The sequence below is a fragment of the Phocoena sinus genome, chromosome 1, assembly GCF_008692025.1.
Source record: "Phocoena sinus isolate mPhoSin1 chromosome 1, mPhoSin1.pri, whole genome shotgun sequence".
Classification (NCBI taxonomy): Eukaryota; Metazoa; Chordata; class Mammalia; order Artiodactyla; family Phocoenidae; genus Phocoena; species Phocoena sinus.
In genome coordinates this window covers 147,513,289-147,537,458 of record NC_045763.1, presented here as the reverse complement: position 1 = coordinate 147,537,458, position 24,170 = coordinate 147,513,289, and the positions used below count along the sequence as shown (strand labels likewise).

The window sequence follows — 24,170 nt, the reverse complement described above, 5'->3', positions numbered from 1 at the left end:
AGATAAACAACAAATACTTTTTTAAAAAAGCATCAGTATGTCCCAAATATTGCATGGGCCACACGGATACTAAAAAAATAGTATTCATTGTTCATCTGAGACTAGATTCAATTTTAGCTGGGCATCCTGTATTTTTATTTGCTACATCTGGCACTCCTACTTGGGACTAGTTTATTTACACCTGCTTACTTAACACCATCCTGTACTGTGTTGGGGCTGCGGATGGTGGGAGCTGAACGAGGAGATAGTTCCTGTCCTCAGAGAGTTTATATTCTGGTTTCCCAGAGAATTTTGCGATCAGAAAAATAATCTCCTGGACTATTTCAATGACTGCTAGAATAAACTTTGAGCACAGCCTCTGTATTTTCCTGCTGCCTAACGCAGAGTTGTCCACGTTCACCTGACCACAGAACCACCTGAAACACCCCTCCCCTGGGGAGTCTGATTCTTTTGGTTTGAAGAGGGATCCAGGTGCCAACGGTTTTAACAAGAGCCCAGGTGATTCTCCTGCCCAGGTATGTCTGTGGAACTCTGGCAGCCTTGGCGTTGGAGGCCTCTGAGTAACACCTGGCATAAAGTCACGGTCCAAGGCGGCTTCAGATCTTCCACTCTTTTACGACCTATTCAAAATCACTGATGCACATTTTGCAGTGCTGATCATCTTTGTAAGCTGCTTTAGTTCATGAAGTTCATCCCATTTGGTCTTCACTCTAATTCTCCAGGAAAGCCGGGAAGCTTATTTCCGCTTTACAGAGAAGGACAAGGAGGCTCACAGGGGCTAAATTCACACAGCAAGCTCCAGAAGCCGCCGGAGCGGCAAGGCCCGCCCTCTTTCCACCCCACCGAGCTACCTCCTTTCGCGTACAAAACGTACGTGGGGACCACTGGGGCTGGACTTCAGGTGACTTCCGCTCCCAAACCTGCAGCCCCAGGCCTGCAATTAACAAACGGGGTGGAGAGGTCCGTGCGCTGCTGGGCGCAGGCACCGGGGCCCACGGGTGAGCGGGGGCTGGGGCTCCGCGGGCCGGCGCCAGGCGCTCCGGGTGCGGAGTGGCGGGCAGTCCTCCTGCGGGACCCCTCCAGCCGCGCGGCCTGCTCGCCACCGCTCCCGGGGCGCCGCCAGCTTGCGAGCCCGGCGGCCTGGAGCGGCGCGCGCGGGCACGGCGGCGGCGAGGACGCGCGCGGGGTTGGTTCTCTAACCGCCGCTCCGGGGGAAGAGGGCGGCTTCCCGGGAAGTCCGTCGCCGCTGCCGCCGCCGGGTCGGAGGTGCGGAGAGGGTTGTTGGGAACTCGGGGCGCGCGTGAGCGTCACCAACGCTGCCGCCACCCGGGACAGCCCGGAGGTTGGTAGCTGGTGATCGTAGCGGGTCCTCGGGAAGTTAGGTGTTGACTTTCTGCTTCGACTGACTCGGTTGAGGAAAAGAAACGCCCGATACGCTTTCTGTTTCCAATTCCCGTTCCTGCGTGCGCGCCCGAGGGCGGGGCAGAGGAGCCGAGACAAAGGCGGGGTGGGGGGGCGGTGAGGGGGGCGTGCGCCCGGGTCAAGGCTGCGTTCCCCCACGGCCGGCCGAGTCCGCTCACGCCCCTGCCAGCGTCCCCCCTCCTTGGCTTCGTCCCCAGTTTCTGGCACTGTTGCTGGAAGTGTGGACGCCGGTCCCCTTGGCGATCTTAGAAGTGCGCCTGCCTGACTGCTGCGGCTCCAGTGACCCCCAAAGTTAGGGACTTTTGCTTTCTACTCTCCGGACTCAGTTTCCCTCTTTTCTTCTACCTGTGGCCTTTAGGTGGCATCAGTCTTGATGTGGAAGGGCCCTCCTCCTCTCAATCCCTACAAAGTGGGCGGGAGAGGTACTAGGATGGATAGCACTGGTGGTAAGAAATGTGCTGCTTCGTTGCTTCGTGGCTCTTGGATCAGGGCAGTCAGTCTAGCCAATTGGTATCCTCGGTGGTTTACATTATATGGGGGTGCGACTCACTGTTTCTGTCCTTTTCTGATTTGTATTCCTCCTTCATTCATTCGCACAGCTAGGCGTTTACTTCCATGTGATAAGTGTTACGGGAACACAAGGAGAGGAGAGGGAAGGCTTTCCTGAGGACGGGGTGGTTTTTATACTGGAATTTGAAGAATAAGTATGATTTTTTTTTTCCCTTTCATTCTTCATGTTCCACCTTTCCTATAATTTGTCTCCCTCCTTTCTCAGTGGCAGCCCCTAACTGTGATTAAGTGTTGGATAGGAACAGTCAGTTCTGACTTGAAAGATTCAGCTAATAGTGATGGGGACCATGTCCTTGTCAGGTGCTTTAAATCCATTCTTTTTAAACCTTGCAATAACTGGGAAGGATACCTAGTGTTAGCCCTTTTCACAGCAGAAGAAAGGAATACTTAGATGCCAGAGCCACAGAAAGTTAAGTGCTGGGATCGGGTTTTGCACTCCTCTTTCTGGGTCAAAGCCTATGCTTTCTCTGCTGTTTACTTTGCCCCCTCCTTGGGAAGTAAGTTATATAGACTAACTTAGAGTGAAGGCCAAGTCTTTAGAGAGAGCAGTCATTTTTGTGGGTGGCTAGATGTTGGTGGGAACTCTGAAGGTAATGTCAGGGACTAGCCAGGGTGGGCCTTACTCATCTGTGTGTCTTCTTCCAGGCCAGGGCCTGGCCAAAGGGAAGTGCTCCTTAACCGTTGCCTGGGAGTTCCATGGCTTGGGTGAGATCCTTGATTCTTTGTAGGGGTTCCTTACCCTTTTTTTGTGCCATGGACTTCTTTGGAGTCTGGGGAAGCCAATTTTTAAAAGGCATTTTAAAGTACCTAGAGTTACAAATTATATTGAAACAGTGATCAAAATAGTGTAAAACCCCCAACATTTATAATAGCATTTTTTTTCTTGATTACTGCATTAAGTGACAAAATTCAGGGCTGCATCAGGTAAGTCTCAGAATTTCAAAGTAGGGATGCCCATGTAATGATGTTTTGCAGTATTTGCAACAGCTGCACTGTAGTGTGACAGAATTTGTGACACTTATTGGTGACAGTCACCAGAAATGCTCTTACTAGTGTGATTTGCTCTTCGCACTTACAATCAAATGAAATCCTGAATTTCAGTTAGAGGTTCGTGAAAATACAGACACACGAGAAAAGAAATTTAAGTTCATGGCCTCCTGAATTCTGCCTATGGACATCTTGTGGGTGGAGGGCTGGGTATCTAGGTTACAAACCCAGCTAGTGGTGGTTTTTCTTCCTCCACGTTCGTGCTGGCCACCCTACAGCGTTACTAATGGCTGTTCCCTTCTCCTTCAGTTTGTGTCTCCTTTTCCGCAGGTGCACAGTTGTTTCTGGTGATAAAAGCTGTTGAGAGAGAATTGCTGGATTGTTTACATGCTCTACCTCTCTTGCTCCTTCTGTGCGTAATTCTGCTGGAGAATATTCCAGTGATAGTGGATTTACTTGTGTCATATAATGCATGACCATCTTCCCTCCCCTCCCTCCGACGGTGTATGGTATTACCAGTGTCAGGGAAGAAAAAAGGAGTTATCACTACATATCCTACAGACATTTAAAAAAATCTTCAGATGTTATTATGAACAATTTTATGGTAATACATTTGAAAATTCAGATGAAATGGACAAGTTTTTTCAATAAAATACCTCATAAGACATAAGAACTAGAAAATCTGTATACTTCTATATCTATAAAGAAATTAAATATGTAATTAAAAATCTTTTCATAGCAGAATTTCCAGGCCTAGGTGGTGTCACTAGTGCAATATTACAAACATTTTAAAAAATGAAAAAGAAGGAATACTCCCTGACTGCTTTTATAAGGCCAGCACAACCTTGTTACTAAAGCTTGATAAGGAGATTACAAGAAACTATAGTCCAAACTCTCACAGAAAAGATGCAAAAGCCCTAAAATGGGTATTGGTAAATCAAATCTAGCGACCTATACCTATATTTATAGGATAGCAAACCATGACCAAGTTGGATTTATTCCAGGAATGTAAACTTTGTCTCACATTAGAAAATCAATAAATAATTTAACCACAGTTACAGAATAAAGGAGAAAAACTACTTGATAAACTTCAACACCCATCTGTGATAAAAATTCTTTGCAAAGTAAAACATTATTGAGAGAATTTAAAGTTTTAAAATAATGAAGGTAAGTCATTGCTCTGCAAATAAATGTGTGGATTCAGTATAATCCCAATCAAAATCCCAGCAGATTTTTCCAAAAATAGTAAGCCAATTTTAACATATATTTGGAAATTCTAGAAAATCTAAGTAAAAGAACAAAATTGGAAAACTCAAGCTAATAGTTAGTACTGTATGTAGTTTGTCAGCATGGTGTTGGCACAGTGCTAGACAGACCACGGAACTGAGTAGAGAATTCATAAACAGGCTCACATGTATGAGGTCTCTTGATTTATGACATAAGTGGCACTGCAGTGCTCTGGAGAAAGGACAGCCTTTTCAGTAAATGATGCTGGGCCAACTGGATATTGCAAATGGACAAGATGAATTTTGATCATCTACCTCACCCCATACACAAAAATTAAGGTACATCATACATCTAAATGTGAAATCTGAAACAGGAAAGCTTCTGGAAGAAAGCAAAGTCAAACACCTTTATGACAAAGGTTTATGGACTAGGACACAAAAAGCAGTAGTTATAAAGGAAAATATTGGTAAGAACTACTGTTCATCTAAAGATTCCATAAAGAGAGTGAAAAGGCAAGCTACAGAACGGGTGAAGGTATTTGTGATAGTTATATCCAATAAAGGACTCATACCCAGAATGTAGAAATAATTTTTACAAATCATTGAGAAAAAGCCCAGTAGAAAAACAGGCAAGTCACTTCCCCAAAAGATTTCCAGATTCCCAATAAACATATGAAAATTCCCTAATAATTAGGGAAATGCAAATTAAAACTACAATGGGATATCACTCTATACTCAACAGTGGCTAAAAACAAAAAACAACCCAAAAAACCTGGCAATGCTGAGTATTTGTTAGGATATGGAAAACCTGAACTTCTCATACATTGCTGATGGTTATGAAAATTAGTGCAACTTTTGGAAATTGTTTTGCAGTATCATTTACTAAAGATGGACATACACATCCCCTATGACCTAGTTTACTGTTTAGTGTCTATCATTCTTTGATAAACACTAAGCAGTAAGACAGGTGTATTTGTACCGAAAGACATGTAAAAGTATATGCAGAGCAGTATTATTCCTTATAGCCCTAAGGTGGAAGCAACCCATGGGTTCATCCAGGGTAGAATGGACAAAAGCCTAAGTAAACTGCTTATACAATGGTATACTCCACAGTAATAAGAATGAACAAATTATTGCTTTATACACAACATGGATGAGCCTCACAAATATAAAGTGGGGCCAAAAGAAGGTAGACACAACAAGAGTAAGAGCTATGTGATTCCATGTTGTTTTTTTTTTTGAAGTCCGAAGATGGGCAAAACTAAATAAACTGGGGCGTTAGGAGTCAGGCTAGTGGTCACCTTTAGTGGAGTTATAAGGAAAGAACAGAAGGGGCCTTCAGTTTTTTATCTGAGCAGTAATTCCTGGCGTGAGTCTGCTTTTTGAAAGCCTTACATTTTTTTTTCTTTAAGCATACTTTAATACAAAGTTTACTTAAAATATATTATTAAAAATTTTGATTCACTCAAGATGCCCCTAATCTGGAGAGTGTAAGATGTGGTGGGCATGATTCTTGGTGATTAAACAGGCTTAAAATAGGTTGAGAATTTTCCGGGGAAAGGATACAATATCACACCAGTAGCTTTCCTGAACTAGGGGCTTATAAATCTGACTCTTTTTCTGCCAATCTTTAACAGCAGAGATCTGGCTTAAGGGCAGTTCATATAAAAGGACTTAAGAGTTATGTTTGATATTAAGATTGATATCAGTGTGAGACAGAAGCCAAAAAAAATGCTAAGTTGAGAACTGAATGCAAAATTTTTGTTTTCAGGTTTCATTTTCTTGCAATTTAAGTTTTTAAAGTTTATAACAATTAGATTAAAATATTCTGATGTTTTATATAAATCCCTTTAATTAGGTACTTTCCTTCCACTAGGCCATGAACTAATTGAGGGCAGGGGTAGCATATTAGTTTCTGTAACAAATGACCACAAACTTAGTGGCTTCAAACAACAGAAATTGATTACCTACAGTTCTGGGGATCAGAAGTCCACAATGGGGTGGCAGGGCTGCATTCCTTCTGGAGGCTTGGAGTGGTGGGGGGCGAGGCAGAGGAATGGTGTCTTTCTTCGTTGCTGCTGTTCTCTGCCTCTACCATTCCTTTCTCGGCCCCTTCCTCCATCCTCAAAGCGTTATCACTCTAACCTCTGCTTCCATCATCATATCTCCTTCTCTGTCTCTGACCCTCCTTCTTCCCTCTTCGAACGACCCTTGTGATTACATGGGCCCACATAGATAATCAGGGATAATGTCCTCATCTCAAGATCTTTAACTTAATCACATCTGCAAAGTCCCCTTTCCATGTAAGGTAACATATTTACATGTTCAGGGAATAGGGCATGGACGTTTCTGGGGTAGCTGTATTTGGGGGAATCCTACAGACGGAATCTTTATATTTTGCCTTCACAAATAGTGCAGTTCCTGATCTTCGGTAGGAGCTCACTGATATCTGTCGAATGCAGGAATGAGTCTAAGATTTCACTATTTGAAGTATAGCTTCGGAAGAAGAGAGACGATGGTCTTGTCCTACTCTTGCTCTGCCACAGCTGGAATTTTGGGTTCAGCTTTAGGTACCTATACTATAAAGAGACAACTGACAGAATGGGAAAGGGTCTGGGAAGCAAACCACTGAAATGATTGAAGGAAGCATGGGGGTTTGTCCTGGAAGAGGGCTTGGGATGGAGCGGGTAGCATTAATTATCTCTAAATATTTGAAGGAGTATGATTGGCAAGAATAATTAAGCCTTTCAGTATACTTAATAGTAGCAGTAATATTAAACACAACAAGAATGAGCATTTTAGATCTTATTATGGCCAAGGTAATATTCTATCTCTTTGTAAACCCGTTTAATCCTCACAGCAACTCTCTGAGGGTTACTGTTATCTCTGTTTCATAAGTAAGGACATTGAGGCACAGTGAGGTCATGCGACTTGTGCTGGGTCACACAGCTAGAAAGTAGCAAAGCTGGGATTCAGCCTTTGGCATTCTGACTCCAGAGCCATCCTCTAAACTATCATACTATCTGGCCTCCGTGCTTTTAGTTCCTGCAGGTACAATAGGACTAGTAGCAGAACGTTTTTTAGAAATAGAGGGGCAGATTTTGTCTCAGTTTAAGAAAAAAAATGATGATAACAATAAGAACTTCTTAGAAACAGAGTTTCCCTGCCTTGCAGTGTTGCTGGAAGTGGTCAGGTAGGTTATTGTAAAAGGAATTCCCAGACTGGCTGGAGATTAGACCAGATGACAATATTGATTTTGAAATTTTGATTTGAGAACGTAATTCTTTAAAATATACATCTCTCTCAACCTTTGTGACATTTTATGTAATAAAGACCTACTGTGAGATGTAGTTTTTCCACTAACTTTCCAGATTTTATTTATTAGGAGTTCTAACATACCAGTATGGTAAGCTACGTCCCGCCCCTTTTTTAGGTGCCATTGCTGTTCCTCCAGTAAAGAGATGGAAGCTGTTCTCTCTTCCCCCTTGAATCTGGGCTGGGCTCTTGACCAATAAAATGTTCTTTGAATTCTGGAACCTGGTCCTTAAGAGACCTTGCACCTCTTGCCTTTGTTCTTTTAAGACCCTGAAGCCACCGTGCTATGAAGGGTCCACCCTATGGAGGATGAGTACCCACATGGAGGAGAAATAAGGCACCTAGGTGACAGCTGGCACAAAATGCCAGACATGTGGGTGAGATCATGTTGTCCTCCCCAGTTTCCTTGAGCCATGCAGTGACTTAGTCATATGAGTGATGCCAGGTGAGATCAGCAGAAGAACTGCCCAGATTGCCATCCCATAGAATCACGAGACAGAATAGATCTTGTTATTTTAAGCCACTGTGTTTCGGGATGGTTTATTGCATGGTGATACATAACATTTGGTGCATATTTAGAAGTAGTGATGTGTATTTTTAAATATTCTGTAATTAGACTTTTGCCCAGCCCAATGGACCTCGTCAATCTAGCTGATCACTCCAGTGCGTTGGTGAAGGCTTTCTGGGTGTGGAAAAGCGTTTCTCTGTAGTATCATGTGGGTAGAAGAATAAGACTGTAAGACTCTTAAGCAGGGTTTGGAGAACACTGTACTGTGAGAAGACACGATGAATCTGGGTCTGGTTTTCCTGGTGAAAGTCATGTAATTTATATTCTGCAAAATAGGTTTCATCAAATTCTACCTGGAAAAGAGCAGAAGCCTCCTAACATCTTTTCCAGATGTGCTAGAATATTGCTCTACTATTATATTTTCTTTTCTTCAAAGCCATTGTCATTTCAGTGGGCATGAGTTCCTTTTACTTTATTACTTTGTGGTTTCCAGAGTGCTCATTGGTTCCTAAATTTAGAACTATTTCCATTTTAGTCAGCCCTTACCTCTATATAACTGCTGACTTTCCCCTCTTATTTCCGAGGTAAATTGGTTTGGTTTAGTTTGTCTTCTTCAGTAAATCTTCTAAGGAACAGACGAGTTAGATGTTTCATGTGTATTTTGAGTACATCTAGTTGATTTTCTTCCTGGGGTGTATCTACGTCATACATAACTTTAAATTCTTTTGCATGTATATAGCTTATATTATCTTCTAGCTTTCCCAATGAATTGATTTTGTCATAGATGTTGAAAAAATGAATCCTGTGAACTCTGTAAGAATAGGGAGGTGGGTGAGAGAAGGAATTAGACTTGATGGGTATGAATCTAAGCTCCGCTGCTTACTAGCTGTGTGATTTGGGGCAGGTTTCTTGATCCTTCTGGGCTTTGGTTATCTTTTGTGTTAGATGAGGATACCAGAAGTACCAACCTCAAAGAGTTGTTATGGAGATTAAATGAAAGAATACTTGTAAAGTGCTTTCTCAGCATAGGTAATCTGTAAATACTCCTTATTGTAGTACAGCTGTTGCTAAACTCTGGGAAAACTCAGAGAAAAATTTCAGTTTAGTTAGTTGGGAGTGATGATGGTGATGGCACTGGAGAGTGTTAGCTTCATGCTGTGGGTGCCGTTTTAAAGTCCTCTGGTGCGTGGGAGTATTTGGTGATAGCCCCTTTAGCGCTAAATATCAAGGGTGAGGAGTAGAAAAGAATTTAAAGTGGGAGTGTTAGAATCCATGTGTTGTATTTATCAACAATAAAGATAAAAGACTTGTGTGTGTGTGTGTGTGTGTGTGTGGTACACGGGCCTCTTACTGTTGTGGCCTCTCCCGTTGCGGAGCACAGGCTCCGGACGCGCAGGCTCTTCGCGGACCAGGGGCACGAACCCGTGTCCCTTGCATCGGCAGGCAGACTCTCAAACACTGCGCCACCAGGGAAGCCCAGATAAAAGACTTTTGAAAAGATATTAGAAGTTACTGGGGAAAAGCATCTTACAGAAGTTATGTGTACACTTCAGGCTCTGGCATAGTGAGCTCTACTTTTCTGCCAAGAGTAAAGAACAGGATTTCTGCCTGGGAGAGTGGGAGTTGAGAACTTGGGTTCTCTTTTTTGCTCCATTGCTGGCTTCTCCGGATCCTTGGGCAGATCATGTCTTTTCTCTGAGCAAGATTCTGATTCCTGAAAAAAGAGCTAACAGTTAGCCCTCCTGGTGAGAATGAGAGTGGATGGCATCTCTGAAAGCAGGTGGAGTGTTAAATTACAATGTGAATGCAAATGTACATTGCTTCAGTATAGAAAAATCCCTCTAAGCTGAGGAATTCTTGCCATTTTCCAGGTAAGATTTTATTATGTGGGCCGCTTGAGTTCTACAGTTCCCAGATAAATATAATACTTTTTGGAAATACCCAGCTTGGGGCTCTTATACCCAGTATGGGGGTAGAGAAATCTTGTTCCTCCAGTTTGACTTCTTTCCCCTAATCCCAGGGAAAGCTCTGCTATGATTTTCTTCTAAGACCTAATCTTAAATGCATTTTCTCTCTGTCTTCACTTTGTGCCCGTTTCTCACCTTCATCAATAATATTCAGCTTTGAGACACTGTAGTCTTGACAGCTTTGGAGATACTATTTTATGTCTTTTATTTTCCTCTCCTCCCCCCCCCCAATGCCTCCTGGATTAACTTGGTGCCAGGTGCAACTTAATTTTCCCTCCTCTCTGTTGCTTGGTTCTAGCACTTTCTCTCCACTTCCCACCGAGAGCCGGAATCGCTGACCTCCCTGCCTTTAGTCTCTACTGCTATGTCAAGGGGCTTCTTCCTGAAGCTTCATGAAAAAATTAAATGTGCTGGCTCACAAGCCTGAGATTTCTTCACGTAATCAGATCCGAGCCTGTCATCATATATGTTTAAGACCCTCCGCCACTTGGCTCCTAAACTGTCCCCATTTATTTCTTCCTCACAGTCCTGACCAGTATTCCCACCAAAGTGGAAGTGTTCTCAGACACATCTTCCCCATCAGACATCCCAGCAACCCGCCTTAGCTCTCACATATCAGTACTATAACCTCCTTTATATAGATCGATCCGGTAGTCTCCTACTTAAAAACAGGCTGTATTGCTGTAGATTGGCTGTTTCCTATAGAAGTCATGTTATAAATGGTGACGAGTTTCCAGGCTATCGAATGGATGCCCACTTAGCTGATAATGTTGCTGCAGGACTGAATCTTATGCATGAAAAACAGAAAAGAGGCATTACTTACACATTTGAGTAAGGGCTTCTTTGATTTCATCGTGGTAGCTTATGCCTAAAGAAGAACATAAGCATGTTTAGAAAATGAGACATGGAAACTTGAGAATTCTCTGAGAGAGTTTTTAGGAACGTTTATGGGTTTGGACATTAAAAAAAAAAAAGTTCTAGTTACATTCCCAAAGGTACAGCTTTGTGTTGTGTCATTGAATCCTTTAAAACGTATCTACTCTGATTGGCTCTCTGAGTGCACAGCTGAAATGAACAGGGAGTGGGGAGAAACACTGGGGAGAGGAATTTTCTTGAGATAAGTGGACAAGAGTTGAAAAGAAGTATTAAGGAAGAAAGATCTGTTAAGAAGGACAGGTGGGTGTCTGTGTGGTGGTGGTGTTTTGAGGTCACATTCCTGGGATTGTGAATGAGGAGGCAAGAAAAGTGAGGACTGTATATAATTCCTTTGGGGCTAAGAGGTGGTGAGAAGAGACAGTGGTCAGAAAGCTCTCCAGGTGGCTCCCAAGGACAGTTTGTTAGCTGTCTGCGGTGGCCTTGGGTCGAATGTGGGGAGAGGATGGGGATGAGAAACTGGAGAGAATTCTGGGGATGCCGATCAGCTGAAGAAGGCCCAGCAGCAGGTAGGATGCTCACCCCCTCTCCCCATGGAAGGTCAGTTAGCTGTCATCAATTCTGAAAGGAAACCAGGGCTCTGGCTAGGTGAGTCCTGACGAGTTAAATTCACTAACTGGTCCTGCTGGACAGATCTTAGCTAATGTTTATTGAGTGCTTGCACTGTGCCAGGCCCTGGGTAAACATTTTACATTTAATCCATTCAATAACTCTATGAGGAAACGTATCTGGAAAGTTGTGATCCACTTAAATTCCTCAGCCAGTCAGCGGCGGAGCCCGGTCTCCCCTAGGTCTGCATCTCTCCCTGATGCATCTCTCCCTGATGCATCTCTCCCTGATGCATCTCTCCCTGATATGCTGTCAGTAGGAGGCTATTTGGTCCAGTCCCCAGATTTTAAATATGAGGACACAGCCCTGCTGCTTTGTTGTTTATTACTATGTAACTTTGCGTATATGTCTGCAAAACATATACACTGTAGCTAAGTGCAGCATCAAAAAGGAAAATGTTATAACGCTGAGTTTTCTAGTTTCCTGACAGTTAAATCACTAATTCAGGGGAACTGTCCTAGAAGGAGAATGTCCATGAAAAGGTTCAAAAGAGCAGGGCTTCAGGAACTTTGATTTAATCTCCAAGATTATTTATGTTCAAATTTAGTAGCATTTGAAGAGGGGTTCAGCTCTTTGCTAATTGAGGAAGTCATCCAATATAGTAATACCAACATCCTTGGAAAGGAGAGACAATACGAAACCCAGAGGTTGAAATTCACTTCCCAGTAAATTGAAAATTACTATATTCCTACAAAGTTCCAAAAAGAAATCTTAACATATTCTAGGAGATGCCAGGTATTTAAAAATAAAGTGTGACTAGGAATGTATGAAGTTAGAAGTGGCTCTGAAAAGTAGTAGGGGAACCTGAGAAGGTGTTGTTGGAGTACTAGGGCTTAGAGAGCTTGGGATTGAGAGCATGAGTGGCTGCTTCTGGATTTTTTAGGAGATCTGCAGGAGAAACTCAGACTAGACTGGCTTGGCAACTTTTAGGTAATGACCAGAGGGTCCTCTGGTTCTAGGACCACTGATTTCTGACCTCATATTTTATGAAAGTGTTACTGAGCCCAAGCTCGTACTGCTCACCACACAACAGGCCATTAAATTGAGAGACAAGGTGTTGGGGCAGGGAATAGTGACTTTATTCGGAAAGCCAGCAGAGTGAGAAGATGGTGGACTAGTGTCCCAAAGAACCATCTTACCTGAATTTGAATTCAGGTTTCTTTTATAGTGAAAGGAGAGAGGGTGTGGCTGGTTGTTGCAAACATCTTAGTGTCAGGATCGTTCGTTCTTGCAGCTGTCCATGTAGGTCAGATGGTTATGATGTTCCTGTGAACCTCCAACAAGACAAATGTTATTCTCTGTCCTGCAACTTTTTATCTCTATATGAACGAAAAAGAATTATACCATTAAAGGTCAGAGCCTTGAGAATGGGCTCTCCTGTATGTTTCAGGCAATATTTTTAACTTGTAGCAAATGCAATAGAATACAAAGGTTAAAAGTTAAACAAAGCAGATCCAACATGGAGTCAGATTTGTTCTTCCCTATTACAAAAGCTAAAGTTTATATCCCTTCCTGCTGCGTCTCCCTGTAGCCTGAAGAAAGGAGTTTGTGTGTGGCAGATTTCGAGCCACGCCCTAAGGACAAGTAACCCTGTGAACTGGCAGTAATGGGGCTGATGGCTGTACCTGAGCAGTGGGGTGGGGACCCAATGGTCCCAAGACCTGGATTTGAGCCCTGGCTCAGTTGTTTCTGATTGTGTGACCTCACCGTGCTTCACATTCCTCATCTGTAAATGCCTACCTCCCTTGCTCCACCTACTTCACCTGGCTGTTGTGAAGGTAAAACGAGCTCATGAGTGAATTCTGATTTTTGGCGTTACTGTCACATATTAGAAATGCTTGCTTTGGGCTTAAAATTTTGCTCTTGTTTTAATTTGACATCCACAATGAGACCTATTTGAGAGGTTTAAGTAAAGCAATGAGGGCCATAAAAGGGTTTACATTTAGTTAACTCTTTGTTATTTGGGAACTGATCATTTAATTTACAGCATTTTAGGACTTTCTGTTACCTGCTTTATTACTTAGAATATAGACATGGCAGCCATAACAGAGAGATCGAGAACAGCACAGGCTTAAATATCCTGGGGATGCATTTCTCTTTCATGTAATGGTCCAGATATAAGAGGTTCAGGGCAGTTTTGGGGGTGGGGCTGAGGTGGGGTGGTACATGCAGTCAGGGACCGAGGCGCCTCTGTCTTGTTTTTCTATGTGGCTTTTACCTCTTGGTCCAAAGGTGGCTGTTCCAATTCCACCCAGCAGGAAGGGGATGACCACAGCCTCAGAGCCAAAACTATTCAAATGTCCACACTTGGATACACTGTAGAGTTGGGCTCAGCATCCATGTGTTCAGATAGAAATTCAATTACTGTGTAAGAAGGGAGCTTGCATATACAGGGTGGGCAACTAGCAGGCTATTAACTTCTGTTTAAGAAGTACCCAGAAGATGGAAGACAGAGTGGCTTTATTAATCCATTCTTATAAACAACTATGGGATGACATTTGAAGGGGAGAACAAGGAGGTTAATGCTGTTCGCTTAGAAGAGGTTTGGAGATGATTCGTGCTTTTCTTTTATTCAGGCTTTTGAATAGTAATTTATTATTTATTCATGGAGCATTTAGTAGTCCTTTCCTGCTACATTCCACGTCCTGTGCTAGCTGCTGGGACTCAGAGATCATGGTCCTTACTCTCTAAAGGTCCACAGGAGGAGACAGGTGTGGCAGGCAATGAGAACAGAAGTGTCTGGTGTACACTGTGATGGGAGACAGATGGGGGGCTGTGGGACAGGTGGGATAAGGTCATGGCAGGAGGAGGTGTGATAGGAGGAGGGTTATGTCTGTATCCCCTTGAGTAGTGATGGGTCCCTGGGAGAACAAGTAAGATTCTGTCCTCTAGTGTCATGTTTATGGTTTAATGTTTTTATTTCTGTTTCTCTTCCTAGAAACTCTCAGCGTGGGCCACGGGACCCTTTGTCACAAGGAGCAATGCTGCCCCGATGGGAACTGTCTTTTTACCTGTTTGCTTCCCTAGGCTTCCACTTCTATTCTTTCTACGAAGTTTACAAAGTCTCCAGAGGTAAGGCGCCAACTTTTCTAAACTTGTATCAAGAAAGAAAGATGGAGGAGGGAGTGCTCAGAGGTGGAAGATTCAGAAAGGTAGCCTCATGGGCTCAGGGTGACTTGAGCCCTGCTTTGTTTTCCTCCTGTCTTGGACAGTTTGAATCAATGACCTGAGTCGTGGAGTTTTCCACCTTAATCCTGGATCTTTTAGGAGATCCTGTGGCTGGTCTTCTGTAATAAGAAGGTTTGATTCAATGGCTACTGAAGGCCATGGAGATGATTTGCATTCATAATTAGCAGTAATCTCTTTAACTTCTCTCTCGCCATTACTCCCCTCAGACACATGGAGGCCCGGACTGTTTACTCTTCTTGTTCTGCTGTCCACAGTGCACATGTTGAAGAGGACTCATTACCAAGTCCTCATGCCAGCCCATGGGAAGGGGCATGGGAACCCTCCTTTCCTGTAAGGGCAGCTTGGAATAAACATTGCCCTGTCACTTCTGCTCACACCAGTTGGCCAGCACTGAGTTCCCTGGCCACAGCTGGAAGGCTGGGAAATCTTGTCGTTAACTTGGTGGCCGTGTGCTACATACAACTTCCCATACTGGGGAAGAATGGAAGAAAGAATTTTGGAGGGTCCATGAGTGATATCTTCCGTAGTCAGGGACAGTTTTCTAGGGGTGATGGTGAGCCTTGTTTTAAGGAAGAACAGAAGTCAGCCAAGTAGAGAAAGGGGCAGAGGCTCTGTGGACAGAGATGTGTTTGTAGGCAAATGGACCAGCATGTGAAATGCCTTTGGGGTGTGAGAAAACACAGCATGACCTGGGAACCCCAAACCACTTAGGAGGGCTGGAGTGTAGTGCGTGGAGGGAGAGTGGTAAGAGTTGAGCTTAGATCAGAGAGCGAGATAGATTGTGAATCACATTGTGTATTCATTTGGCAGAGGAGTCTGGACTTTATCTTGAAGGCAGGGGAGTTTGCTGAAAGTAATTGTGGTCACTTAAAATGGCAAAGGTAGGTTTTGGGAAGCACAGTTGACAGTGCTGTGCCCCAGCAGCTGCCTCGCTGTGGATCACTGGGATTGATTTGCGTCACTGGGATCAGCTTTGCCCGCATTCTACATATGTCCCACTCAAAGCCATGGGAGAGACTGACCATCTAAAGTAGATGAAAGGGGCTTCCCTGGTGGCGCAGTGGTTGGGAGTCTTCCTGCCGATGCAGGGGACATGAGTTCGTGCCCTGGTCAGGGAAGATCCCACATGCCACGGTATGGCTGGGCCCATGAGCCATGGCCGCTGAGCCTGTGCGTCCGGAGCCTGTGCTCTGCAATGGGGGAGGCCACAACAGTGAGAGGCCCGCGTACCGCAAAAAAAAAAAAAAAAAAAAAAAAAAAAAATAAAGTAGATGAAGACTGTTTGGTCAAGGCCGTCCAAGTAGCTGCATTCCCTGGCTGGAGCCTCTGAGCTCTCAGGGCCCATGTGCAAGGAACTCACCTGGTCTTTGTCAGGCACCATGTTAGGTACTTTATGTACCCTGTCTCATTCTGTCTTTAGAGCAGCCCTGTGAGATGGTGTGTTACTTAGAAGATAGGCTTGGCTGCAGAAACATAGCCTCCAGAATAACTGTGGTCAGGGCTGGTATGGTGTCTGGATAGCATCCATGACCCTGGCTCCTATTATGTTCCTCTGCCATCCTTGGCATATGGTTCCACCTCATGACGTGAGGTGGCTGCTCCAACTCCAGCTGCCATGTTCGCTTTTTTCCCAGCAGGAAGCATGCAAGGGAAGGGGGAGGGTAGACCCTCTCTTTTTTTAGAGCATAACCTTGAAAGTTGCTTATATCGTATTCTTTCATGTGCTGTTCGTTAGAACCTAGTCCGTGGCCATATCAACTATGAGGGAAACTGGTAAATGTAATCTTTGGTTGGGAGGCCATCTTTTTCCCAGCTAAACCAAAGGGTTTTATTATAGAGGAAGAAAGAAAGAATGGGTGTTAGCAGTTAATCATCAGTCTTTTCCATAAAATGGGTGCGATTTTTGTCCATTGTTACCTAACAAACCATCCTGAAGCTTTGTGATTTAAAACAACTACCGCCATTTATTATCTCTCACTGTTCTGCGAGGTTCTTTTCCTTTTAAATGGACTGTTTTTTTAAGAGCAGTTTTAGGTTCACAGCAGTATTGAGCAGGAAATACAAAGAGCTTCTATGCACTCAGTGCCCCCTTGCAAGCACAGCCTCCCTGACTATAGCATCCTGCGCCAGAGTTGATACAGTTTGTTACAATTGACAAACCTGTATTGATTTATCATTATCATCCAAAGTCCACAGTTTATAGTAGGATGCATTCTTGGTGGTGTTCATTCTGTGAGTTTTGAGAAGTATAAATTACATGTACCCATCATAGTATCATCCAGAGTAGTTTCACTGCCCTAAAAATCCTTTGTGCTCTGTCTGTTCATCCCTTCCTCCCCTTTAACCACTGGCAACCCCTTATCTTTTTACCATCTCCATAGTTTTACCTATTTCAGTTTCTAAAAAAAATTTTTTTTTTTTTTGGCGGCACTGCGCAGCCTGTGGGATCCTAGTTCCCTGACCAAGGATCGAACCTGGGCCCCCTGCAGTGGAAGTGCAGAGTCCTAACCACTGGACCACCAGGGAATTCCCAGTTTTATCTATTTCAAAGTATCATATAGTTGGAATCATACAGTATGTAGCCTTTTCACATTAGTTCCTTTCACTTAATATGCGTTTAAGGTTCCTCCATGACTTTTCATGGCTTGGTGGCTTACTTCTTTTTAGTGATGAACAGTATTCCGTTGTCTGAATGTACCACAGTTTATTCATTCACTTACTTAAAGGCATCTTGGTTGTCTCCGAGTTTTGGCAATTATGAATAAAGCTGCTATAAACATCCACGTGAAGGTTTTTGTAAGGACATAAGTTCTCAGCTCTTTTGGGTAAATACCAAGGAGCAATGGCTGAATTGTATGTTAAGAGTATGTTTATTTTTATAAACAGCTTTCTTGCAAAGAGTTGCCAGTTTTCTTCCAAAGAGGCTGTATCATTTTGCACTCCCGCCAGCAATGGGTTCCTGTTGCTCCACATCCTTGTCAGCATTTGGTGTTGTCAGTGTTTTAGATTTTGGCCATTCTAATAGGTGTGTAGTGGTATCTTGTTATTGTTTTAATTTGCATTTCCCTGATGTATATTGTGGAGCATATTTTCATATGTTTATTTGCCATCTACATGCTTTGATGAACTGTCAGGTGAGGACTTCTGCCCATTTTAAAATCAGATTGTTCATTTTCTCACTGTTGATTTTCAACAGTTTTTGGTATCTTTTAGATAATAATCCTTTATAAGATATGTTTTTGCAAATATTTTCTCCCAATCTGTGGCTGGCCTTCTCATTCCCTTTACAGTGTCTTTCATGGAGCAAAACTTTTTAATTTTAACACAGGCAGCTTATCAATTTTTTCTTTCATGGATTATGCCTTTGGTGTTGTATCTAAGAAGTCATTGCCACGTCCGAGGTCATCTAGATTTTCTCTGATGTTATCTTCCAGGAATTTTATAGTTTAGCATTTTACATTGAGATCTATGATGTCCATTTGTGAGGGGTGTAGAGTCTGTGTCTGGATTCATTTTTTTTTGCATGCGGATGTCCATTTGTTTCAGCACCTTTTGTTGAAGAGGCTCTCTTTGCTCCACTCTATTACCTTTGCTTGTTTGTCAGAGATTGGGTGTGTATATTTATGTGGGTCTATTTCTGGGCTGTCTATTCTGTTGCACGGATCTCTTTGTCTGTTCTTTTACCCATACCACACCGTCTTGCATACCATAGCTTTTTAGTAAGTCTTGAAGTTGGATAGTACTGGTTGTCTGACTTTGTTTTTCTCCTTCAATATTGTGTTGTCTGTTCTGGGTCTTTTGCCTCTCCTTGTTTTTCTCCTTCAATATTGTGTTGTCTGTTCTGGGTCTTTTGCCTCTCCATATAAACTCTAGAATCAGTTTGTTGATATATACAAAATAACTTGCTGGGATTTTGATTTGGGTTGCATTGAATATATAGATCAAGTATGGAAGAAATGATATCTTGACAATATTGAGTCTTTCCATGAGCATGGAATATATCTCCATTTATTTAGTTCTTCTTTGATTTCTTTAATCAGAGTTTTGTTGTTTTCCTCATATATAACATGCATATTTTGTTAGATTTATACCTAAATATTTCATTTTGGGGGGTGCTGTTGTTTTTAATTTCAAATTCTACTTGTTCATTGCTGATATATATATTTGTTTATTTATTTTTTGGCTGTGTTGGGTCTTCATTGCTGCATGCAGGCTTTCTCTAGTTGCAGCAAGTGGGGGCTACTCTTCGTTGTGGTGTGCGGGCTTCTCATTGTGGCGGCTTTTCTTGTTGCAGAGCATGGGCTCTAGGTGCGCAGGCTTCAGTAGTTGTAGCACATGGGCTCAGTAGTTGTGGCTGGGGGGCTGTAGAGCACAGGCTCAGTAGTTGTGGCACACGGGCTTAGTTGCTCCGTGGTATGTGGGATGTTCCTGGACCAGGGCTCGAACCCATGTCCCCTGCATTGGCAGGCAGATTCTTAACCACTGTGCCATCAGGGAAGCCCCATTGCTGATATATAGTAAAGCGACTGACCTTTATATATTAACCTTGTTTCCTGCAACCTTGCCATAATTGCTTATTAATTCCAGGAGTTATTAATAATTAATAATTAATTAAATTATAATATTAATAATTAATTAAAACCTCCAGTACAGTGTCGAGAAGGAGTGATGAGAGGGAACATCCTTACCTTTTTCCTGATCTGAGCGGGAAAGCGTCTAGTTACTCACCATTAAGGATGATGTTAGCTGTAGGTTTTTGTGGGTGTTCTTTACTCAGTTGAGGAGGGTCCTCTCTATTTCTAGCTTACTGGGAGTTTTGAATCATAAATGGGTGTTGGATTTTTTCAAATACTTTTTGTGCATCTACTGATATGATCATGTAATTCTTCTTTAGCCTGTTGTTTTGATGGATTACATTGATCGAGTTTCATGTTCTGTGAGACTTTGTTTTTAATAAATCTGGATTGGACTTAGCTGGGCAGTTCTTCTGCTTTGTGTGTTGTTGCTGGGTTGCAATTATCTGGTGGCTCAGCTAGGCTGAAACGTCCAAGATGGCTGACTCACATGACTGGTTATCAGCCAAGAGCTCAGCTGGAGGCTGTCAACTGGAATGCTGTGGCTCTCTGTATGTGGTTCTCCACATGGCTTTGAAGAAGGAGTATTGCATGTGTGTAAAACCAGAAGCTGCAGATCTCTTAAAGCCCAATCTGGGAAGTTGAGTAGGTCACTTCTGCCTCACTTATTGGTCAAAGCAAATCATAGGGCCAGTCCAGATTCAAGGGGAGGAAGGACTATGGCTTTTTATGGCTGGAGCAGTGCACATAGACACGGAGACAAGGAATTGATGGTGACCATCTTTGGAGTCTCTCTACCACAATGGGTGTTATACTTCTTTACCCAGATGGGGATACTGAGGTTGAAAAATATAACTTGTCCAAGGCCACACATCTAATAAATAATGGAACAGGTTTGTCCAACTCTAGACCCAATATTTTATTCTATTCTGCCACTCGTATTTATTGATAATTTAATTTCCTAAAGCAGCTTGCTTTATAGGAGAAGCTCTTTTATCCATTATACTGTAAAAGTTCAAACCTTAAAATTTTATCCCACTGGAACAAAATTTTTCCTTCTTATGTGGTGAAAGCTACTGGGATGGAGGTGGGAGGGGATCCTTCTGTGGAGAATACAGAACTTTTCTGCATCTCAGTTGATCCAGCGGCTGTCATCCTGTTTGATTTATTACTGACCACACCCTAGCCTGGAGCTTCTTTTATCCTTCAGGCTTTTTCTCTCAATATCATTACCAAAGTGGCCACTCCCAAGAAGTGTCTTATTTCTCTATTCCTTTTTCCATTCAGCTCATGGAAGCCAGATCCCCCTGCCTTGCCAAAGTGTGTTTAACGCAATGTTGAGTTTTTTTGACTCCACGTCTTACTATCTAATTCAGGAAAAAGTGCCACTTAACCCAATTATGGAAGTAGATCCACTGGGAAAACTGTCTCTTCTGTGAACTTTTTTGGGTGTTTGTTTCTGGAGCAAATATAGGGCCTAGAACATACTAGAGGCTCAGAACTTATTTGTTAAGTGGAATGCCACGGGTGGGCACTTACACGGCTGCTTTCTCTGGGCACAGAACAGGCATCTCATTCACTGCTGTCTTCCCCATCAGCAGTAGCAGGGTGGTCTGACCATTAGGGACAGCAGACTGATTATAACAGCCCTAGGCACAAGGGATCTCTTAGTAAACCCACAGCAAGGACTGAACAGAACAGCCCTTCTTCCACTCAGCTCTTCCAAGAGTCTACATAGAGTGTGTCAAAGTCATATGGAAATGCTTGGGGGTGGGGGGGGGGTGGTGGTAGTGGTGATCTTCTATGCTTGGTGACCTCTCCCCTGGTATTCTGCAGTATTGTGGCTAATCCAAACCTGGTACATTGTTTGTGTCTTATGGTTTAGAACATGTAGAAATACTTTTATGTCTCTCTGATTGCACTTAATTTGAGGAAAGATACAATGTGTCATGCAGTAACCTTGAAAGAATTAATGCCTCTGCCTAAAAGAGGGCTATGTATTTTTGTCGTTCATATCAGCTTAATGCAGTTCTTGGAATGAAAACAGTTGAATTCTCATCAGTGAAAACCATTGGTGATAGGAGGTCACCTGGAGAAGCATCTGGAAAGGGAAGTCATGGCCTACTGTTTCAGCTTACTATTGATTTATATTCAAAATTTCTTTCTTCTTGTACCTATTTCGACATTTTGTAGCTTTCTAGCGATCTATGCATTTTATGGAGGTTTTCAACTTAATTAGTATATTGTGGTTTGTAATACTTACCTTAGAAAAAATTTGTTGTTTCTCTAGTTGGCCTTTCTCTCATTGTATACTTTGTTATTTACATCTTCTCCTTCACTCCCTCCGTCCTACTTTTTTTCCCTTTGATCAGTTGTGCTAGAGATCTTATTAATCTTTTCAGCTTTGTTAGATATCTCAATTGTTTCTTTTTGTTCTCCAATTCATTGATTTCTGCCCTTATCTGATTATTCCCTTCCTTATTGTTTCTTTGGGTTTGCTCTGTTCCTTCATTCCAACTTCATGAGTTGAATGCTTAGCTCATTTATTTTGTGAGGAATCTATTTGTACTGTTTTATTGTACCTGATTGTTTTTCTCAGAAGGATTTCCGGAAGAGGAAGTATAGAGTCAAACTACATGAATGTTTTTAAGGTTCTTGGTAGATATACCCAGACTGTTCTCCAGGAAGGCTGTGCCAATTAACACGTTTTCTATTGGAGAATGTCCATCTTACTGTAGTCTCAGTAAGTTTAATCTTTATTCTTCAATCCACCTCATATGTATTTGGTATATTGATAAGAAGTGTGAAGAGTTAAATTACTTTTTTTCCCAAATAGGTAACCAAACACTATTTAATAAGTCTTTCTTTATTGAATTATAATGCAGTCTTGATCATGTACTAAATTATTATATCTACTGAATTCTTTTATGGATATGCACACATGCATACACACACAGTATGGGGGCTGTCTTTTCTGTTTCATTGATTTCTCAATTAATTCTTAACATCAATACTGTGCTGTTTTAATTATTTTTGCTTTTTAAATGTCTGAATATCTGGTGGGGTAAGTTACCACTCCTTGTTCTCTATTTCCATTCTTTTCTTAGCTATTCTTACTGGTTTATTCTTCGAGATACGTTTGAAATTGGCAGGTTCCAAAAAAATCTCATTAGGGTTTTAATCAGAATTACAGTAAGCCTAGAAATTAATTTGTAAATAAATGACAATCTTATAATATTGCATCCAGGAGTATGGTATTTTTTTCTCAAGGTTTCTGTTACTTCCCTTAAAAAAAGTTCATGGTTGTCTAGGCCCTGTTAAAATTCCTAAAATTATTTATAAGTCTTTTTCTTCGTTTTATAATTGGGATACTTTCCAATTATATTTTCTATAATTTCTAGCTGATTATTTCTGGTCTATAGTAAAGTTGTTTATTTTGGTTTCTCTATTTTATGTTCCAAAAATTATTGAATTCTCTTAGGGTTCCACTGGCTTTTATCATTTGATTCTCCTGGTTTTTGTACTTAGATAATATCCACACATAATGATAATGGTTTTGCTTCATCTATTATTACTTAGCCAGGACTTCTAGAACAATATACTAGTTGGAAAAGAATGCTGTCCTTATTTTGTTATCCCTAACTTTAATGGGAAGCCGTATATTTTTACCATTAGTGAAACGCTGAATAAGCTTTTCTTTGGAAAAAAAACATGTTAAGGAATATGTCTAGCTCCCTTTTACTAAAATTTAATTTTAGTTGAATTTTATCCATTTTTAAAAGTATCTATTCAGATGATTACATAGTTTTCCTTTCTCAACCTATTGATATTGTAATCATATTTCCAATATAGTTCATATGGTTTCCTACAACAAACCTACTGTGACTATGCTATTTTTAAATACACTGCTTGTTTCTGTGTTTAAAAAAATATTAATAATTTCTAAGTGAGATTAACTGGCCTATAGTTTTATTGTTTCATCCTCAGGTTTTAGTATCAGCATTCTGTTAAGTTTTTGAAATGAATGGGGAAGCTCCCCCACTGACTCCGCCAATATTATGGAACTGTTTAAGTAGTATACAAAGTGTCGGCATCAAAGTTTGATATCATTCGCTTGTAAGTTTGTCTAGCCACAGAGTCTCTTTGGAAGTAGACCTATCGAAAACTCTTCAGTATCTTTCGGGATTATTGGTATACGTAGCTTTTCTTCTTAAGTCAGCGTGAGTAATTTATATTTTTCGATTTCATTGAAATTTTCAGATGTATTAATGTACGGTTGTGTGTCATATTCTTAAAATGTTTTGAATTCTACGTGTGTCCCTTGTTTTAGGAAATTTAAAAAGGTTTTGTCTATTTGGTAGGTTGATTCTCTTTTTCGAAGAACACGCTCTTGGATTTATTTATAAATTCTCCCATTTTTCTGTTCGCTGTGATTACTTTCTGATGAACAGCAGCCACCCTAGATCTTTTTGGCTTTACAGAGCCCAGGCTCACCTTTCATGGAGTAGCTATCTTCCTGAAAATTTGCAGTTAGAGACACTTTTATAAAAGGAACTGTGCTTTCCATTGATTTGAGTTTTTATTTCACAGGTATTTTATTTTCATTTCTTTAATCTTCAGTGACAAGCAGTTAATGTTTCTCTAAGTAAACTCTGTGACACCAGAGAGCCCTGATATTTAAGCAGATACGGAGCAAATCATTTGAATTGCCGCCTCCAGTTTCTTTTTTCTTTCTTTTTTTATAGTAGGTGTTCTTAAAGTGGGATGCAAATATAGTTGAGCATATTCATCTTTTGTTTGTTCCTTTACATGCCTTTTCTTATCACTTGTCACTAATCCCAGCTTATGAGAAAAGGATATAGCAGCTCAT

General features: G+C 41.8%; 1 protein-coding gene and 1 non-coding gene across 11 annotated transcripts in view; one reads left to right on the top strand and one right to left on the bottom strand.

Annotated features, from left to right (window-relative positions):
• Positions 1 to 846: 846 nt before the first annotated feature.
• HHAT (hedgehog acyltransferase) overlaps positions 847 to 24,170 on the top strand; it is a 361,867-nt gene continuing 338,543 nt past the window's right edge. For 6 of the 10 annotated variants that reach the window (XR_004347122.1, XR_004347123.1, XM_032614759.1 and 3 more), the window contains exons 1-2: positions 1,212 to 1,266; positions 14,476 to 14,609. Coding sequence is in view for 8 of the 10 variants with exons in the window: in XM_032614759.1 (XP_032470650.1) it covers positions 14,519 to 14,609 (91 nt within the window). In the remaining 2 variants the exon portion in view is untranslated. Of the gene's footprint in view, positions 902 to 934; positions 999 to 1,174; positions 1,267 to 14,475; positions 14,610 to 24,170 lie in introns of those variants that run through there. The other 4 variants (XM_032614697.1, XM_032614705.1, XM_032614722.1 and 1 more) reach the window with 4 other exon arrangements.
• Positions 17,180 to 17,252, bottom strand: TRNAG-UCC. The gene has a single exon. It is a non-coding gene; the product is annotated as a tRNA-Gly (tRNA).